This window comes from Strix aluco, chromosome 13 (genome assembly GCF_031877795.1).
Source record: "Strix aluco isolate bStrAlu1 chromosome 13, bStrAlu1.hap1, whole genome shotgun sequence".
Lineage (NCBI taxonomy): Eukaryota > Metazoa > Chordata > Aves > Strigiformes > Strigidae > Strix > Strix aluco.
The window spans coordinates 18463589-18485275 of NC_133943.1; the positions used below are offsets into that span (position 1 = coordinate 18463589).

General features: G+C 35.4%; 1 protein-coding gene across 3 annotated transcripts in view; it reads left to right on the plus strand.

Annotated features, from left to right (window-relative positions):
- Positions 1–21687, plus strand: part of RANBP17 (RAN binding protein 17) — a 163801-nt gene that overhangs the window by 24385 nt on the left and 117729 nt on the right. For all 3 annotated transcript variants that reach the window (XM_074838701.1, XM_074838703.1, XM_074838702.1), the window contains 2 exons: positions 1118–1223; positions 2778–2913. In XM_074838701.1, the coding sequence (XP_074694802.1) occupies positions 1118–1223; positions 2778–2913 (242 nt within the window). The remainder of the gene's footprint in view (positions 1–1117; positions 1224–2777; positions 2914–21687) is intronic.

Consider the following 21687-nt stretch of genomic DNA (forward strand, 5'->3'; position numbering starts at 1 on the left):
CTTTGCTATTTAGTCCTTAGTTTTGATTTTACCTTAGGAAAACAGACGCATCTTTCCTGAGAGAGGATGCCGTTCGTTACTGTGGATTCACAGTTTGAAAAGCTGAAGCAGGAATCTATGTGGCTTGAGTAGGTATCAGTAGGTCAGATTTAAAGCTATTCCACTCTAATGTGCCAGAGAGATTAAAATAATACAGGTTTTGCAACATGGCAGTGATTTTCCAGCAGAGAGGCCTAAAGAATTCCCCTGAGTTCAATGTTTGTAAACTTAAGGGTTCCATATTTATAAAGCAGGATTTCAGTATTTGAAAGTCTGTACAAAATACATACACAAACTCGAGGAGTCATAGGTGGGACCTTAGCTTTACAGAAATTATGCTCCTTGCATCATACTTGACTTGATAAGGACTTTGCCAGTGGATCTTATAAGTGCTTTAGTGGAAACAGAGAGCTAAATAATCTGGAAGATCAGAAGGCATGACAGTATGGCTTGAAATGGATGAGCTCTGTCTTTCAAACCCTTTTAGAAAACAGTCCACAGAGACTTTCAAAACTATGTGGTAGTTCACGAACTTTTTTCTTGAAGAATGTGTCTGACTTAGGACATAAATATTTTCTTATGCACAAATAATTTCAGATAGTAGTTTAATATTACAAATAATTCTTTATTTGAAATAGAACTGAGAAGTAGGTTTTAGCGAGTCTCAATTACTTCCTAATGCTATGATAAGTAGATGTAACAGCCCCACTGTAGATAAAATTGTTCCATGCCTTGAAGTAACTTACTTCAGGCAAGTGAGGATACTAGATCAATTGTATATCTAATCTCACCAGGCTGAGTTTGCTTAATTTGTATTTTAGGTTAATTCTTTTGTGTTTTCTTTATAAGCGTGTCCATGTTAATAGGCTGTTCTAGTTTATCTGTCAGTTCTGCTCAGAATTTTTTGTTAGTTGATTTGTCTGGGTAGGTTTTAAATTTGGTAAAGGGAGAAACCTAACTGTTCTCTTGACAGCGTTCTGCAGTCTGATACCTTATAGAACTACTGATACCTTATGGAAGTGTATTGTGCTAGCATAATGGTTTGTAATCATTAACTGTTCTTGCTTTTTAATGTTAGGACGTCTGGCATGGCTTGTCTATTTTGTGGGTACTTTTGTGGGAGGACGATTAACATACACTAGTACTGATGAACATGATGCCATGGATGGAGAATTATCCTGTCGGTAAGTATTGCTTGTTTTGAATTCTTTATTTTGATAGGGTTTTTTAATGACGTTTAGTATCAGCGGATATTTTGAATTTAAATGTCTTGGGTTTGGTCCAGTTCTTGGGTGGTGGGTGCTCAGGGACTGTACTGACTTTCTGTGGGTTGAGACCATTCCACTGGCTTTGATCTTTCCTGATTCATCATCCTGAGCAATGAAAGAGTCATTAAGGCTGTCATTTCAAAACTGTTTCAGAGAAAGGGAAGAGGATTAAAGGCAAATATGTGTCTCACCATAAGCAGTGTTTAGATATGCCCATGTAGCTACCTGTTTTTATATGTGCATTATACTTGTATACAAGTGTTAATTTTATTAGTTGTGATTTATGGCTATTATTTTCTGCACTACTTCCTTTACATTAATTATTGTGGGTGAAGAAGTGCAGAGGAACTGCTGGTTAACCACTGAAAATTTAGACTTATTTTTAGACTAAATCTTGGAATAAAAAGGAAGGCTCTAGATCTAAAAACATACATGCCAGTCTTCCTGCAAGTTTTAGGGCAAGGAGTGAGCTAGGGATTACTGTGAATGACATGTAGTCCTTGTGGTAAACACTTAATCCTTGTTTTCACCCACAAGTATGTTAAAATAGGCATGCATATTTGATCCCATTATTTACATCCACTAGCTAACACGTGAAAAAGGGCATACAACTTAGAATTGGATAGAAAGCTTTACATTTTCTCCCTTGTTTCTTGCCTTCCTAATCTACCCTGGGGCTCTGTGGTGTTAGCAATCTTCCACTATGTTTTTATTAAAAGTGAGAGGATTTAATATACAGGCTTACAGATGAAGTAGCTACTGACTTCTAATCCAGTGACTATATATTTCAGAATTGGCAAAAGGTGAGAATAACTTTTTGAATTGCTAGGGAATTAGGTTTTTAAGGGATAGATAGTAGAAGAACACAGGAAATTAAATAAAAGAATATTCCTTTTAAAAAAAAAAAGTATTAAATTTTCTTAGCTGACATAGGCTGAAATGGATTCTTGCAATCAGTCCTGGTAATATGGAGATATATACCAAGTAAGAATTTATGTCAGAAAATACATGTTTGCTCAGATGTTTTAGGAGAGAGAGAATTGGGAAGAAGCGAGGCAAACAGTGGCTTATATGGTGCATATGTAAGAATAAGGTGCATATTTCTAAGTATAATAGTTTCCAGGGAACTTGAACAGCTCTTATCTTGCAGTTTGAGACCTATGCTTCTCAGAGTTCTTTGTTTCTTTCATCATGGAATTGATGCTCCAAGAAAGAAAACATTTTACAAACTCACCACAGTGTAACATATGTATCTGAGAAAATTCCAAGTGACAAAGTAATTAGAAAAGCATTATGTTGATGTTTATGTTTAATAGTGGTCAATTAGCATAATTAGCATCTAAACAAAACAAAATCCTAGAAGAAACTCAGGCAAGCAGAAAATGGCTGATGGGTTCCTAAAGAAATTAGCTGTGACAATATTTAATTTGAGAATTCTTCCTGAAAATGTTTTTTTTTCCTATCATTAAGAGTTTTTCAGCTGATATCTTTGATGGATGCCCAGTTACCACAGTGTAGTAATGAAAAAGTAGAACTGGCAATTCTGTGGTTCTTGGATCAGTTCCGTAAAACATATGTGGGCGACCAGCTTCAGCACACCTCAAAGGTAAATATTTGCTGTAAACCACAACATCTGAAGTAACAAAGCCTGTGCAGAAATTGGCAGGTCAATATATCCTATACATAAAAGCTTTTGAGCTTAGCTTGGTGGCTGATTGGCTAGGTGGATAGATAGATAGATAACTTATGAATGTGTTGTTCATCTGAGCAGGCTTCCTACCATGTATATTTTTGAGTTTTGGTATGCAGGAGTTAATATTTTAACAGCTATGTTCATTAAACAATTTTAGGTTACTTTGCATTTCAATTTTTTATTTCAAACATTTAGCTGGGTTCTGCTATATTGTGTTATATTTCACAGCTGGGTACACAAGATTTATTCTTTTAATAGTTCTGTTCTTTTGACAGTTACTCATTTATGTGGTTTCCACTGTATCTCTCACATTACTTGGCTTTTCTGCATTTTAAATAGAGAAGAGGGAAAAGTAAGATGCATTTTTGAAGAAGCAGCAGTTAATTCACCTTAACTGTAGGGGACAGTCATAATATAGATGTTATAAAGAGAATGTCAGTAAGATGAGATCAATTGATCTTGAGAAAGACTGAAAGAATTCTGTTGGAGCCCCAAGCAAATCTTTAGCAAGAATTGTGACAGTGACTGAGATTTGGTTTTACTTGTGTAGTACTCTATCCTTGCTTTCTGGTGAATAGTCCCAATCTCAAGAATTCCTTTATCCCTTCAGGTTTGAACTGTACTTCAACCTTATTGAATGGCTCCTCACTTAATATTAAAAATAAAGTTTTACACTATACTGAATTACTTTTTCATGAAAGCAATGTGTTTCAATTGTCAAAGCTGATTTGTTATTTTTAAATATGGTGCACTGCTCTAATGCTAAGTAACAGAAGGCACACCGTAAAAATGTATTCATGCTCCTCGTATTTTCATTTGCAAAAACTCCTGGTGATGGCAATTCAAAGGCAACATGGGTGTATAGTAGTTGTTGTTCTCATCTCTAATTCCCAGATTTTCTTTCTATCTGATTTTGAGGGTTTTGATTTTACCTTATATTCTGACTGATTGAGGTGTAACTGTGGAGGAGTCCTGTCAATGTATAGTATGCTCTAACAGCTAATTATAGGAGATTGTATACCCAAGCTTTTTATGTCCATTGTTATAGAAAGCTGGCAGCGTTTGCGTGTGGGTGAAGCAGCAGGCAAAAAACTCAAGTGCATTATTTATACTTCATCACCTGGAGCTCCATTATGATAGAAAAAAATGTAAAACTTGAGCGCTTGCCAACTACACCAGAATTCAATACATATGAATTTATTCAGCTCAGCAATGTGTTTTGAATAAGACTGCCTCTGCAATTGCATTGCGTGTGGAAGGTTAAATGGTTAATTATTGAGTAAAATGCAGGCTAATGCCTCCATTTGATTTCATAGAATCATAGAATGGTTTGGGTTGGAAGGGACCTTAAAGATCATCTAGTTCAGCCCGCTTTTATTGAAGAGCACTTTGAACAGAAAGAATTAACTTTTACCAAAAGGACATGGGGGAAAACTGTGGGATTTTTGTGTTGTTTTGCTTTATTGTTTTGGTTCTTCCCCTGCCCTGGTAAGTGGACATGAATCAAACTGGTAATGTAACATATTCCATATACTGCCTCTGCCTATGACATGTGTCTTGTATGTAACCAGACTGGGAAAGTGGGAATTTTGCAAGGCTTTTGTGGTGCGTAACAGTTCAAGGGGTGTTTCTAAATTCTGTCCCCAATTTAGCAACCCCATAGTTCATTACAAATGCATTTTCAAAGTGTGCTTTTTTGGTTTTTGTTGTTTTGATTACATTATCTACTAGTATAATTTAGTTTGCAATCAAATTACACTTTCTTTTTTGTTTTGTTCTAGTAGGCCTGATCCAACAGTCTCTCATTTGCATTGATAGAATCCCATGGTCCACATCACATTATTTTACCAGATCTTATAACAAAAGCTGCATGTAAAGGCATCTGAGCTCCCAGTTTTGATGGTTTGGGATTTTTTTAAATTTTTAATAAAATGAGATGCTTGTATACATTTTACAGTTAAGAGAAAGGCAGAAGGCAGCACTTGTATGATTCTTCTGTTTTATCCTGCTGTAGCAGCAAGTATAGCAGCAGATGGCATTCTACCCTCACAGTTGTAAATCCTCTGATACTGTGTCTTGCTGGCAGCTATCTACAAATACGCAATAAAAAGGCTCACACTTGGAAGCGGAAAAAACAGACATATATCAAATGACTAAGTTAATACACATTTATATAAATATTCAAGATTGCTTGAATTGTTTTATTTACAGAGTGGATAATGGAAATTCTGCTTGCTTCAGCCATGTTGAAATAATTTTTGAGAATATTTCTTTATTTGATCATATCTTGCATACAGAAAATCAGACAATGGTTAGAAAAGGCTGAGTAGTCTAATGAAATTGTAGAAGTAGTCTTCTATATAAATATACAAATTTTGTTCATTAATTAACTCATATTCTTAAGTATGTGCATATAATAAAAGCAAACTCATTATAGAAAAAGAAAATTGGCTAGGTAAATTAATGCATTCTTCTTAAACAGTCCACTGCGTCTTGCTGTCGAAGGAAGAATAGCAAAACCTTGGAGATCTCTTCCATGATACTGTAATACACTTTATTACCATTACATTTCCAATACAAAAATAATACATCAAGATACTGTCTTTTGGACCAGATAGACCTTTGAATGAGTATATTTATTATGTCTCTGTTGAATACTAGACTGGATTCTCCTGTACTGTACAGCACTATTAATATCGATTTGTCTATCAATACATATTTTGTTTTAATGCTGATATGACTTAGCCTCTGTAGTCATCTTTTTGTGGCATATTGCTGATTTGGATGCTGGCAGGGTAGTAGAAAGTAAGTTGTCTGGAACATCACTGTGCTGTGCGTTACTGAAATTGTAGTCTCAGCTTCCCTCTGTGGTAGCTCTAGCATTACTGTAGCGTGCCACTGTTAGCCACTACTGTTAGTGTAATATTGTGTTCAAATTTGATTCCTGACATCAGAGACGTTATTTATTAGACAAAACATTGCTGTTTTGAATGAGACTTTTCCTTTCCAATATTCTTAACATATCAACAACTATACAATTACTTATATTTGCAAGTGACACTAGACTGGGAGGAAATGATCACAAAGGACAGGATTTGAATTCAGAAAGATCTTCATAAGCTGGAGAAATAACCAGAAAGCTTAAAATGTTGGTGAAACACCGTATTCAGGAATGAAAATTCCTTCTTATAACTACCACTGGGAAATCTCTGGCCAGGCAGCATTATTTCAGAAAGTGCTGTGGAGCGTAAGCAGGGGTAACAGCATGTGTTGTTTTTGTACACAGGAAGAATATATCTTTGTGGCTGAAGTAGCAGGAGTATTATGTCAGGTGCTGGAATTTCTTATTCAGTTCTGTGTATTTGGTTCTGATTGGGCTTCAGCTGGAACAATGTGTCCAATTTTGGGCACCATGCTTTTGAGAAAACTGTAGACAAATGGGAGAGTATGACAACACAAGTAAGATGCAGAAGATACTGTTTTATTTTATTTTAGCAAATAGAATATTGGGATGGGACAAAAAAATCAAGGATGGTGAGAGTTGTTTTAGAAAAGCTAGTGATCAGATGTTTTCAGGGACCTTCAAGGGAAAGACAGGCTGTAATTGGCTTAATTTTGTAGGAAAGAAGACTTAAGGAATGCTTTTTTAACTGTACCAGTAACGGAGTACTGGTGTTTACTACCCAGGATGCTATGAGGGCTTTTGATTTATGTCCAGGTATACTTAATTCATTTTTCCATAAAGTACAGAATAAACCAGAAGTCCTGCTGGTCTAATCTCATGCTTCATAATAAGACTATTATAAATGGTCATGGTTGTTTGCTGTGGCTTAGCCAGTGAAAACCATGCTTTGCAGGAAAATGAGCCCTCCTCTATTGTATTGTGTGTTATGTCAATCAACCACCGATAAGAAAATTTTCTGTTATTTCTGGATTTTATTTTAGCCTGACATGTTTCAAGCAACTCATTACAGCCATTTTAAAAAGAAGAATATGAGTGTTAAAGAGTGACAGGAATTACAGTATCTTTGGACATGGAGAGTTAGCAGAGGAGTCCGACTCCTTTTCAAGCTCAAAACGAGTTCAGTCCTCATTTATCCATGCTAAGGAAAATCTTTTCTTAGTTATCCAGCCACAGGTGGGACTTTCACTGAATAGCCTGCAGTTTAGAGACACTATCTGGTGACATCTCTGCTAAGCTGCGTAACTTCCCATGGCAAGTGCAAAAACTAAGTTGGGGGATGCTACGAATGTATTTTAGTTGCCTTTTTTATTGTGGGTTAGAGCAGAGTTGTCATTTAATAAGCAGGTGCTTCATGAGTTACAATGCAATTTCTTATGTTTCTGTGGCAGGTAGATCAGACATTGAGGTCTGCTCCTTGTGCTTGAACACTGCTTGTGTTGTTGCAGAGTGTATTTGTTAACACAGATAATAAATATAGTTCATAATTTTTGTACTTGGGACACTAATTTATGCTAAACAAGGATAAAAAGGCAGGACTTGTTAGCCAGGACATTTTCCTGCTTCCAGTTTGTCCTTGGAGGGGGAAAAAAAGCAACAGGAGGGGTTTGTAGTCTTCCCTAGAGTGGTTCAAACTGCATCTATTCCAAACTGCCCCCTGGGAGAGGAGAGGCTGCATCAGCAGTTGATGGCATGGGTGGGTGTATTTGGCTCTCTGACTGTCTCTAATTGGTACTGAGAGATTGCCAAAAGTAAATCAAGCTGTAACTTGTTGAATAAGTTTTGCCGATTAATATATCACAGGAAATTTAATTTAGCTAATTTAATTACTAAAATTTCTTAAGTTAACTTAGAATTGTGTTCTTAACTTGAAACAAATTTAATATTAAGGCATCTTCAGAATCTGAAGTCCTGACACTTCTAACAGTGTTCAGTTTTTCATATCTACACAGTTTACAGTGATTTTATAGCAAAGATTGGTTTGGTTGAAGACTTTTCTCTTGAGGTGCAATTATTCTAATAGTGTGCTCTTGAAAAATGTGTGCATACAGAAATAAAGTTCTTTGTTAAGGGAATGCTTTTAGTTAAATATTTTCTGACTGAAAATAGAAATGTTTAGTGGACAATTACCAGTGGTTCTATATGTGAGAAAGAAATTACATTAAAAATATTAATGTGTTTAATAAGTGTTAAGCAGGGTTTAGAATTAGGATATAGAAGTGTCTATCATGTCCCTTACACTCCAGGTTTTTTGTGGTATTCTGTTTTGCACTTGTCATGTTTACTTTCTACAGCATGTGGCGCTATTTAACTAAAGTTATCCCTTTAGTTACTATTGTTATTCTTGAAACATAGGGGTCAAAACTGGAACCTGTTCACGTGTTAGGTAAGCGTAGTGTGGTGGAAACATTAGTCATCGCAAGTGTGAGCTATGCTCTTTAGCAGAGCCTGATTACAGATTATGTCTGGAGTTCTGTTTTCAGCTTTTATAAGCGGAGCAATTTTTAAGAAATCCCACCCATAATCATAACCAGAATAGTTATGCTTGTAAGGTTAGTGTTTGCTTTGTATATTAAAAAGAAGTTATTGGTTAAAATGCATTTAAGTAAACTCTTTTACTCCACTGTGAAGCAGTTAATGGTTCCCTGTTCTGCTCTTCGTAATCAAGCGGTAGCCCTGAATGTCTTCAGAGAAGTCTGGAGGTAATCTCTACCAGGTGGGTCTAGTTTGAGGGATACCTCCAGAAGTGAAGGTCACTGGCAATAGGGTGTTCCAGCAAGCTGTGCTTTGCTTTTGCTCCAGCCTTAAGTAAAAGTGATAGGGACACAAGGTGGCAAAGTAGGAGTTAGAATCTGGACTCTTCTGTTTCTGGGAAACAGCTCCATGTACAAATGAAGAGATGCAGCTGTCGCCTTCTGTAGGTACATCAGCTGAGTAATCTGGGGAATCCGGTTGGGTTTTCAGTCTAGGCCAGGTGAGATTGAAGAAGGAAGCAGGAGTATGGATTAATGTTTCATAAAGAGCCTTTACAAATACAAGTTAAAGCATGAATATCAAGTGGGGGGATGCAAATAGGATTTCTTACTCTATCCAGCACGTGTTTTGTTTGCTTATGTGGTCAATATAAAGAAGTTACTGTGTTAACATTTAGGATTGCATCTATATGTGTTTTTAAAGCTTTTAAATTATAGACTTGACATATGAGGTAGATCTGCATTATGATAAAAAAATACCTGGAGGGTTTAGAATTTAGACTACAGTATGTTTAGAGGGGGAGGAAAAAGTGTAATTTCCTTGCTGTATGTTGTTTGCAGTGGCTGAAAGCAAAAAATGCATGTAACCAGATATCATCTAACCACTGAACACAGGCTTGTCTTTTAATGTGTAATGTGTATTCTGTTGACTTATGTTACTTTGATATTTCTTCACTATATGTATATTTGTTTTATTACATTGCCTGCAGACATAGAAGCATGACCTAGCAAAAAAAAAAGCCCCCCAAAACCCAAAAAAGCATAGTTGTGCAGAATATGACTACTTTTCACCCTGCACAATGCAAGACCCAGAGATCTGCACCAGTCCCACTGACTTTAGTGGGGATCTTTGCAAGTAAAGATGTTGATCTGTGTGTCATAAAAGATTCTGGGTCCTAGCATCTTCATGATTAATGATATCTTAACACTTATGAATTATTATCCTTTTCTGAGCTGTAAAATATATATACTGTTTTATTTCATTACAGTGAGGTGAAGATCACAACACTGACAGGTGCTGGAAATTAGCAGGCAGTTTTGAAATTGTTCTGTGCACTAGAAATTAGATCTCATTTTAATTCAGCTTTTCCAAACTAGTAAATGAGGTTAATGCCATACATATTCAGCTGATATGGATGAAGAAATTGATATAAAGTAGATCAACATAGCTACAGGGCTACTTTAATTTATAGGTAAAGAGGCAGTGATAAATGAAAGTAATGTAGTAGTGGTCACTAAACTCCTCAGCCATCAGGGATTCAATAGTGTTAGCTGCTCATTAAAGGCGTTGTTGGGGTACATCAAATAGAAATTTGAAAAGAAATAGCCAACTAACCCTTAATTATCAAAACATAGAAAATACTAATTATGCCTTAATTAGCTTTTCTTTTAATGTACTGAAATTGTTACTTTTTGTGTAGCACAAATGGATAGTTATATCAACAATAAATAGGTTGTTTTAATAACTTTCTTTTACCTCTGGGAAAACTACACTCCAATTTTTAATATGCAATAATGCTTCTCTCTAGCCTGTAGGAGATGAAAATTATTAAGTAGCTTTATTTTTTGAAGATTTTACAGCAGCTTTGGGAAGAATTATTTCACCATGCATCAATTATTTTTAATTGAACTGAATATTTTTCAGATTGCATGAAATGCCTCTCATTTAAGTTTAACGTTTAGAGTTTGTTAAGGAAGCATCATAGTGAGAATTGGATACAACTTATTTCTATGGCATATTCTAGGAAAAATAAAGAATGGTTGTTTCAGAAGAAAAATACTGTCACTGGTATTTTTCACTTCACTGGGCCAAATCTCATTTTCACTCTGTTTCATAGCTACCACACTGTTCTCCTCCAGTCTCCTTGCAGTTCATATAGGAAAAGAAAGTAGGGATTGCCTTCAGTGGGGCTTGGCCCCATCTGGTCCTGATGAAAAGCTTCAACAGCAGTTGTAAAATTCTTCTCCTTTTGAGGCAGCATGTAGCCTTCCCTCTCTGCTTGTATGCAGGAAAGGAATGTCACAAGCAGAACTGGGTTTGTTTTGCCAAACACAACAGTTATGTGTTTTTTTCCAGATAAATGGTGGGAGGGAAACACTGCATAGTACTGGTCATAAAAGGCTCCAAAGTCATGTAACAGTCCATGCTGGATTAAATAGAATATAATTGCTAGTACAGAAATCAAAATAAGTAGATATTATCATGGTGAGTGATCATAGTATTGCAGGATTTTTCCAAATCTGTAGAGCTGATACAAACATCCTAAGAAATCTTACTAATGACTTCTTTATAAACTTTTTCTTCTAAACATTTTTAGCTTTAAAATAGAGCAAGATACTATGCTTACCTGCAGAACTTAAGAGGTTACAAGGTACCAACTTAAATTTCAAAGATATTTCAAGCATTTTACATACACTCAACATTCAGTATGGTCAAAATGCTTGGAAAGGTAAGACTGAAAGGGACAAATACTTGACAATTAATTTCCTGGTGATTTTAGTCATACTGTTAAAGAAAAATCTTTTTTCCAAGCTTCAAAGAGCAAAAATGAGAGGAGAACATTTAATGTTTCTTGAACAAAAGATCTGTCTTCCAGCATGGAGACAACCACAAAACTAGTGAAATCTATAGCTCAGACTTTGAATTGTAGGATCTTTTTGTGGGATTGGAGTGGCCGGTTTGGCTTGCAGCAGTTCAGTGTTCAGAATGGGAGCTAGAATCTGTGACATTTTAGTTCATGGGACTAGACAGCAATTCTTACTTAAAATGCCTTGGCAAACTTTAAATCACAATACACTGTGTCTGTTCTTTAACTACTTTTAGAAATTTTTTTATAGAATTTCTCCATTACTTGGAAGTTCTGTACAGCAAAGAACCTATCAGGACATAAACAGTAAGAACTTTGCAGAGTCATAAACGTTGGATTCCTCATCAGGTTGAGTTGTAAAGTATTCTTCATATTACATATCCTCAATTCTGTCATTTTCTACTTGGTTGTTTTATGCAGGAATTGATAATGTTTTTATTGTTGGACTATACAGCAGTTCTGCTTCTGTGTTTGCTTGGGGAATTTCTATTTTGCTTTCTCTTTTCCCAAATTTTACATTATATACTCCTTGTCTTCCTTCTTTTCTTGCAACGCTGTTTAAAATCTTTAAATATTTAAAATCTCCTTTTTTTTTCTTAAGTGCAGTGTATTTGCTGTTCAGTTATCTACACCTTTATCTTGCTAACTTGTAAGTTACTTACTCGTGACAACTAAAACCTGCATGAATGTTTATATAGATATTATTTAATCACGTTTGCAATTAAAGCACGGGTTTAAGTGCTGTGCTGTTTTATTTTAGAGTTTTATAACACAAATCAGGCAATCTTAAAAATAAATAATTAGCATAGTTGAGTTCTGCGCTTGGCTGTAACTGAGACTTATTTTGTAGCTGCTAATAAAGGCATATTATCATGTTCAGGCACTGCAATTATCATTGAAATGTGTATGTCCATTAACTGCAACATTAGGCTGAGGATATAATTACTGTCTAGAGCCAATATCTTTGTGAAGTTACGTCTATGATGCTATTAAGCTATAAGCAATATTTGTAAACTAATATTTAAACGTTTCAGAATTGATACCATCACTTGCGGACTTAAAAACTAATCCTACTTCCACTCCAAATTATTGACTTCTTAAGTGTTTGGCAAATATATTATTGGGTTGTTTGGTTGTGAGTATAATTTGTGATTTGAGAGAGACTACTATTTTTTCTAATAGCAAGTGCCCAGAACAAATTAAAGTGGTGGCAGGAGAAGAGAAAAGCTGTGGTAACAGCAAAATGCCGATAAAACAGTGGTACAGTATGTCTCAAAATGCTGCAAACGTGATAAATTTTTCTTGTTGTAGAGTTACGTTTCAGATAATTCAGTATAACAATTTAACTACAAAAAAACCTGTTGCATGCTAAGAAGAGAATAAGAAAAAGACTTTCCTAATAATATTACAAGTATGTTTTAAAGAAGAATGAGATTGAGTCTGTTCATTTATTTGCTTTCTTAAAACGTCTAGTATTTATGCTGACGGAAGAACATGAAATTTCCGGTGAAGTTATGTGGATAGTTGATTTGCAAAACTAGGCTAAGTCACCTGTAATTCATTCCACACATGTGGAGATGTTTGGATCTATAATGAAATGTCTCTTCTTTCACATTTTGTTTTTATATGCAAAATAGGCATGGTAGTAGTTGACTTTTAAGTATTTGCATCAATTAATTTTCCGTTCTATTCCCTTGGTGTGTGAGTGATAGCCATTCGTTTGTTTAATTTGATTACCTGTCTCAAAAATTGAGATTTAGGGAATGCTGATGGGGGGGGATAAATGTTAGAGAATCAATCTTTTGGCATTTTTCATCTTACTTTGAGTGCAAGTGTATTTAAAAATTTTTAGCACAGAGGAACTATTACATTGCTTAGTGATCTTCCTTCTTCTGTTTTACAAAAGTAGTTTCAAATTTTGCTTTCATATACATCTTTTTGGCTTACGTGCTTCTGCTTTGTCTTTGATGACTGGACTTGGTTGTAATGACACTACTTATATTTTCTGTCCACATCACTAAATACTACTTCATATTTGTTATATTTTTTTTATTTATGATATGGATTATTTTCTTTGTTTAATAACTCAGTTATCACTTTACCTCAAGCAGATTCTCTTCTCTAAGTAACTTCTAACTGCTGGACCTTTCCACTTGTGCTGTGTATCCCATACCAACTTAGCAAGAAGGAATAAACAGCAGATAGGGCATCTTGGGGGAAAAAAAAGAGGCTATCTTGTGACTTACTCATCTAAAATATATTGGGTTTGTTGCTGTATGTTGGCTTCATATCCTCATTATTTAAGTAGCTTAATGAATTAATTTCCCAGACCCTGCAGTAAGTAAATTAACCATCAGAGTTCAGAGCAGAGTGAATAATTCTTTAATATTAGACTATGGCAATTTTTATGACTCAAGTTAAACTTAATTATGAAATTGCTTATTGCATATTTGTGTAATTCAGAGAGGAAAAATATGCAAAATAACACATGATAAGTACATCTGTCAAAAAAGAACAAAACAGTAGAATCCTGGGAGGTTAGATTACTCTTGTTGGTACTGGTTGAATTATACATTATTCAGTTTAGGTACTGTGTTCGTAGTCTGCACTGGTCAGCAATGCTAAAAGGTTTTTTGTTTGATTTTAGCTGATCAGCTGTTTAGCATCTCCTTCAAAATTACTTAAGAACTTAATTTAGTTACCAGCAACTTCTATATTACTAAAACAATCCCCTAGATGATCCTCTAGATTTTCCTTTAGAATAGTGTTGTCATTTTGGATTTATATGGGGAATATGTATTTGTATAGCAGTGTTCTTAAATAAGAATTATTCTAGAGCACTAACTTAAGTTCATTTTTAAGATTTAATTTTTTTTTTATTTTCCTGAGAAAGTATTTAACCCAAGTAATAATCTTTCCAGGTGGCTTTATGCACTGACGTTTTCTGTTCTTACATGTGAAACAAATGTGATAATTGAGTAGATAAAATACAAAATTCCAGTCTTTGTGACCTTGAGGTTTTTGACTTTTCATAAAAGTGCAGTTTCTGACCTGTGTTAAACGTTGCATGTAAAGTGTCAGTCTCTTGGAGTATTTTCTTCTTATTTTGTTATAGGCACAAGTTTTGGTATAATCCAGAATTGCAAAGAACATTCTGTTTTACCTTTTACCTTTTTCTCTCATATCACTACTGCTTTTTAAATGAAACAGGATTGCATAGTTTGCATTCCTATTATGATGGTGTTTGCGGGGTTGTTCCATGCTTTTTAGACTTATTTGCAAGTATTTGTGCTGAAAGATCAATGTTGACCTGTTCCTTTAAAAATGAAGATGAGTATTTGCAGAGCAGCATGTACAGAAAACTTTGCCTCTTCATCAAGCTGTTGTCACCAGCTCGTGACAACAGTCTAACCAGCAATACATCACTTCCACTCTAGAAGAGATAAAGTCAATGGAGCTGAATTGCTAAGGACTATTTCCTGCAGAGCAGCAGCAGTCATATCCAGGATATAGTATAAGAAACCTTTTGGGGTTTGAGATATAAATGAGGCTACAGCTACTTCCTCTATTTTGCAGTTCCTTTGATCTGGAAACATTCCAGGTTGGTGAAGTCATCAGATTTCTGAATCAAGTTTGTTGTGGGTTTTTTTTTTTTTTTATTTGGACTGCCAGTGTAAATGGCCTGATATGCTGTCTGAGATTGTCATAGTAAAGAAGACATCCACATCATTGTAAAATGCTTCATGATGAATTAAGTGAAGGGTTTTCTCTGAGACAGATGTCATACCCATGTCCTTCCTTTTGCATCTCTAGGAAAATAACTTTACCAAGAAAAGTTTGCACGGAAATCTCTGCAGAAACTACATTTTGCTCAATCAAGGAAAGAGCGTCCAGCGTGCACTCCTGTTCCTATTGGTGTGTCGATTCATGGCTCATCCAAACATTTTGATAATGCCTACATTCTTTTTACCAGTGCTTTCAGCAAATTATGGATCTACCCTAGTGAATTAAGATATTCCAGGCAAAGTTGGATTTAGTGAAAGTTGTTTGCAAATATAGAAAAAGGAGTTGAACCATGAAGTGTTTCTTGATGTCTCTGCTATTGATGTTAGGGGGTGTTAGCTTGCTTTTGCTATATTCCATTGATGTAATTATGGACAGTCTAATTTTTTTTCTTTAACATTTATTATCTACCTACCTTGTGTATACTGTTACCAACATCAAATAAATCAAACTTGAAACATGATGAGGGTCAGAATTTACATCTATGTTTCCAAATGCTTTCAGCAGCATTGCTTCCTGATGACTAGCAGGTCAGCTGTGGCCTTTCAGTCTTGAGGATTTAGTAGTCAACTGTAAGATGGATATTTGCTAGATTTTTAATGCTACTCAATGCAGTTTTTCAGCGCGTTAAAATTTCCCAGAATATTAAAAATATTTTTGTACTGGTCTGCATAACCACAATAGACAGTCTTATGTTTCAAGTTGATTGAAGAGATCTAAGGATGCTGAAGAAACAATAGTTGTTAATTCTTAATAGGAATAGGAGACAATAAATAAGCTTGTTTGATAGTTGGTGATCAGATGATCGGCAGGGGACTTTTCCTCTCAGTTGAGATTTAAAGGTTCATGCTATAATTGGAGAATCTCTGTGACAGAAGGGTTTAACTTAATTTTAATTTTTCTGGCTACTGCACTTAGTCCCTCTCTTGATGACATGGTGGACACATGAAATCCCTAAAACATACTTTTCTGAGAGAATGGACATATTGGGCTAAGAACACATGAAACCAGCAGTTCAGAATGTCTATCCAGACATCAGTTACGTGCAGGTTCCTTCAATATACTACCGGGATCCTTTCATTTAAGTCAGTTGCTTTGGTGAGTTTCTTCTTAGTTTCTATTTTAAGCTTTATTTTTTCTATAGTAAGTCCAAGGAGTTCAGAAACTGAATTTCTTCTGTTCCTGTCATTAAAAGTAATCAATGAAATGTTGAGGAAAAGAAAAGCAGAGATCGCTGCGGAGAAATTGTGAGTGACTTTTATGGACATCTGAATTTTAATTGGGTGTTTTAAACCTATTTTTCTCATCCCTTTTAAGAGTTGTTCTTACTTCAGTGCTCACTGGAAGTATTTACTGAGATTCAACAACAGAGTCATTCACCAAAAAAGTACGTTAGGGATGGTTTTTCTTCCAGAGCCTTAACTGTCATAAAAGTGGGGGTGAAAGGAAGATGGTGAATCATTCTTAAGTCAGATTCTTTTTCTTGTGATAAGATAGTCTTGAGTATAGAAAATGTGTAGTGTAATTATTCGTTAGAACAGAACTATTTCTTTTTTGTAAGATACTTAAGTATGTACTCAGAAGTTATCTTTCCTTCAGCAAATATACTTCCTTATAAATAGGTAGGAATAATTTTAGCAATTTTGAGAAATTTGGTCAACTCTCAATGAGTTAAACTATTAAAGGCCTTATTTTCTATTGAGTTGACCTAGTGAGTTCCAGAACTAAGGTAACCAGCATTATCTGAAGCTTCTGTATTAGGACTTCTGGCATGAAAGTTTGAGAGAGAGACTGCGTGTCCTTGAAAACTTGCAGCAAAAATTACAGACAAAAGTTTACCTAACTTAGAGACTGAAAGACCAAGACAAGTAAATGGAGTTGGTGTGAGAGTTTTTTAGCCCAGCAGCATTCTGAAACTGTTCAGGAATGGATTGGTGGAGGTAGGCAGGCTGACTGGGTGATGAAATCCATCTTTTTTTTTTCCCTTTCCACTAAATATCTGGATCATTTGCACTTTTCATCCCATTTTATTGTACCATTAGGAAAAGCAATAAAGTTTTCTCAGATAAATCATATCTTTTTGTTATCTTAAAGTTTAAGAAATTCCAAGTTTAACTGGGAAAATAATTTAAAAATAATAGATAGGGAGACTTTTTTCTTTGATGTGGTTGGCTTTGGTGGTCATAGTCAGAAGAGCATACAAATCATGGTGTTAGATACTCCCCATATATGATTTTTCTCTCCAGGAAAAGGAAAATGAACCCATTGCTACTGTATTATTTCCTTTTTTGCATTGCACAGATTGGAATCTTTCTGGGAGGCCTTGTGGCAAACTGACCTATCTTGGGCCATTCTCCTTAGGGAAGATTTGGCTTGTCACCTTCAGGTCCAGGACCACTGATGAAGGTCCAGGTGACAGGTCAGTGTCTTTAAGTGTGCTTTCCATCTAAGTAAGGTAAGACAGTGAGGATTATTTTAAGCCATGAGAGATGAGCAACTTCAGTTTAGGAATCTCTGGTAGGGTTGGTATAGATATTTTGAAGAAGCCTGTTTCTTAAGAAGTTTTTCAGGGCATTGACATGAGCTTATTTTTGCAAGGCCAAACTGCTTAGGCTGTAAACCCTTTCACGTCTCTTGTCAACCATTTTGAATACATTTACAGTATGAACATGTTGAAGTTTAGGAATAAGATGTACAGCTTCCTATTGCTGCTATGAAAATGCCATGTTTTATTATAGAGACATAAGTCCCAGATGTGGGTTTTCTGATGGTCTAATACAGACCCAAGGAGCTCGTATATATCCCATCATTTTAGACTTCCACATTTGTTTGGAAGTTGGTATAAAAAATTTCAAACTAACTATGTGTTTAAACAAATGCACACATCCTGTGAATTGTAAAAAAAATACTGATTCCATGAACATTTATCCAAAATAATCACACGCCAACTCACTGACGTCAATTAGTTGTTCCTAGGTCAAGGAAGGGATTTTAGAATTTTTACTAGACAACAGCCACAGAGGAAATAATTTACTAGCAATTGTGCTTCCTTCTACCTATCTATCTCATAGATACAGGTGCATCTTAACTTTCTTTGCAGATGCCTATACTAGTATATTACTGTATGTAGCTTTTTGAATCAGAGAGATTTATTAATTTACTGTCCTTCTGTTAGTTGGAAATTCATATGCAGTGAAGTGAGAATGGCCAGTTGCTTCTCTGGATTCTCTCCTAAAACTAATGATTTCATTCTTTTCTTGCTAATCGGGAATTTCTGAACATTGTAAAGTAATTTGCTCTGTGTCAATTACTTTTGAAATTCATTGATAGGTGATAAATGCTGCTTATTTCCTCAACATCATTGTCTTTTAGAGAAGTTGCCTGCTGAAAGTATGGAGATAGTCTCTGTCATATGAGAGAATTGTTCTAACTACACAGGCTTTGCAACTGACTTTAGTTTATACAGCCCTTCTGTATAAGTGTTTTCTCAGTGTCATGGTACTCTGACTAGTACCAGGACTGCTTTGTAAAGCTGCCAGTACCCTTCGAAGCTAAGGAGAAAAAATGTTCTCCTAAGCAACTGAGATTTAAATGAAGTTCATATTTTGCAAAGTAAATATCTAGAATCAGACAGAAAATTTGTGATTTGTATTTATTACTTGTGGTAATCCTTTTAAAAGTAGAGGGTTTTAATTGTACATGTGAAATCCACCATTTTCTTTACAAATAAATAAATAACATCTATTGGGAAAGATATAGTATGTCTTACAACTAGAAGTCAGCAGAGGGAGCACAAGTTAACAAACAATTGTATTCAATGTGCTGGACTGGTGGTGGTAATGCTTCTGGTGAACAAGCAGTGAATAATCAAATACTTGTTTGCTTTGTATTCTATAAAGATTTAATCACAGTAACACTTTCATACTACCAGCTTGAATACACTCAGGTGGTAAACTACATAATGTTTTTTCTAGAGGCGTGTAGAACTGAGCTATGATATGTAGGGGTGTTTCTATCGCGAACCTTGAATTACTTTTAGCAGTTGATTACAAGGCAGTTCAGCTTTGTTCTAGTTTGCCTTTTGCTTTCTTGATTTGCCAATAAGCAAGTACCTTGTGCAAATATATCCCTTCTGTTCATCCCTGGAGGGCCAGTGGGGACGGGAAGCAGGCGGGTGGAGGCTGCTTGCTCTTCAGTGTCTTCACCTACAGGTTGGTGGCATTAACCTTTCTACTTGCCTTGACACTCCTTTGGACCCAGACAAGTGAGAAAATACTTTTGAGAAAACATGTTTCATTTTTAAGCATGCTTAACCTTAATAGTTATGACAAGTTTTTAAAAACCTGTGCATTTGAGACAGCATTAATAATTCATGTGTGTTTCATTTAAAAAAGAACAACCTGTCTGTAGGGTCATTAAATTCTTACTTGGCTAAGATCATCAAAGTTTAGATGACCTAAAATGGCACATTGTTGGGGTCGTAATATGCTGCTTGCAAAAAAAATACCCTGTGATTTAGTTTTGAATCTGACAATACTCAAAAGGATTTGTTATGTCTTACAGACCTTTCTGCAAACTACTAATGGGATGAACACAATATATCACTTTTATAATAGTGAGCTATTAAAGGCAAACATAAAGCAGTCTGAAGCCCATAAGTGCTGCCAACAGCTCCTGCTTTAATGAATTCCCTTTTAGATGTCCATTAAATGCTCATGGCAAATGTACTCATAATGGAAATGGCAAATCTAAATGGGTAGATATGAATAATCCATGGAGTTTAAATTCTGTTTATGATCATCTTCACATTTAGTTTTCAAGACAACGCAGTTTAGTTTTCATTACAGTTTGGAATAAAGAGGACAGGGAGTAATTGATTGCTTCAAGCAGATTAAAATCAATGGGTTGCTTTTCAAAGAACCCGTTCAATGCAGTAATTTCAACTTTAAACATTGATTTAGGAAACTCAACACAAAATGTTTTGTGCCGTGTGAACTTTTATGTGGAAAGACTAATACTAATTTTATTTCTATATATCTGTATATAGAAATATATAGAGGTTGTTATCAGTATGTGCATGAGTAAATAGTGATCTATATTAAGTCATTTTGATATTATTGCACTCATATAATGAATCAATGAGATTCCCGTCATCATTGTGATACTGTTTGTAAACCATTAGCACACAGAAATTACAGCCCATCATACATCATTACTGTGATTGAGGCTTTATTACCATATTCTCAAATTGCTTGCTTGCTATAAAACTAAATAGACACCAGACAACTATAGGTAGACGATAGACTGTGCATTATTGTACTGAAATAATGAAGGATTATTGTAGCATAATGGGGCACAACTTAGGAGGAAAATAAACTTGGCAGCAAAGGAGAACTTGAGTGTTTTAATGTTGGTTGTTACTACTTTAAAGGTCAAATATATTTGTTATGATTGAGTTACTGTTTCCTTATTTCATGAATCATACACTTTTCATATTTCAAATAGGCCTTCTTTTATATTTAAACATTTAAAAGCTGGGAACTGCACTGCAACATTCAACTCCAGAGACAGATTGACAGCTTCTGAAGTACTGGTGTGGTTGTGGAGGTGGTGGGGTGGGCGATAGGACATCCGTAGCAATATATTGTATTGTGCTGAAAAGAAACAGAGAAGAAAAACTGCATCAGCGGACATCAGCTGTTAAGAAGTGACTAAGTTCTCTAAACAGACAGAGTCAAAGTACACATTAGGAATTTTAGGAGCTGTAGTGAAACAATTCATGATATCTTGATCTTAAAAGAGGAGAAAACACACTGAATTTGGACTTTGGGAATTTAACAATCTCTCGTGACAGAAACTGGGGCTTTACTGTACAACACCAGGACTCGCAGGGCGTGCTCAAGGTGTTACTTTCTCCAGCTACAAGAAAAGCTTGTATTTTAGAAGATTAAGTTACTTTAATTTTCTAAACTTTGGGGTGAATTTAAGCCCGTAGGTCACCTGGTGTTAATTCTCAAAGACTCAATGGAGATAGAACTACAGCTCCCAAAGAAGTTTTGTATCATCCTCTGGAGATACCTCAAGCCCACCCACATACTCGCTCCGTCCCACATCTGTTCTTGCTCACACCTTTCTCTCCCCGCTTGCTCGTGTTCGCTTTCTCCTGCTTCTTTCACAATGAATTCCTTCTGTGATATATGTCTTCAGTGAATTTGAAGTGACATTTGAGGTAATTCATTCATAATCCTAGAGCTTCTTTTTGGTTTGGTTTTTTTTTTTGCATAGAATTTAAGATACTCCGTAACAGGATTTATTCTGACTAGGCTGGGTAGGCACTGTTTGGCTGAGGAGTAATGGAAACGTTCAGTTTCTGAAGTGGTTTCAGGTTATTGCAATGATCAGTTACTTGTGTTTCAGTAGGACCTACAAGCCTTGGTTGTGTTCAGGTACCAAACTATTAGTGTGTATATGTCAGCCCTATTTTGAGAAGTTATGTAGAAACACACTTTGCTTTAACAATGAATGTTATCAGCCATAGTGAAAATGTAATTATTGTTTCTTAGAGCTTGTAGTCAAGTGTACAGTGAGAGACGATGGATTC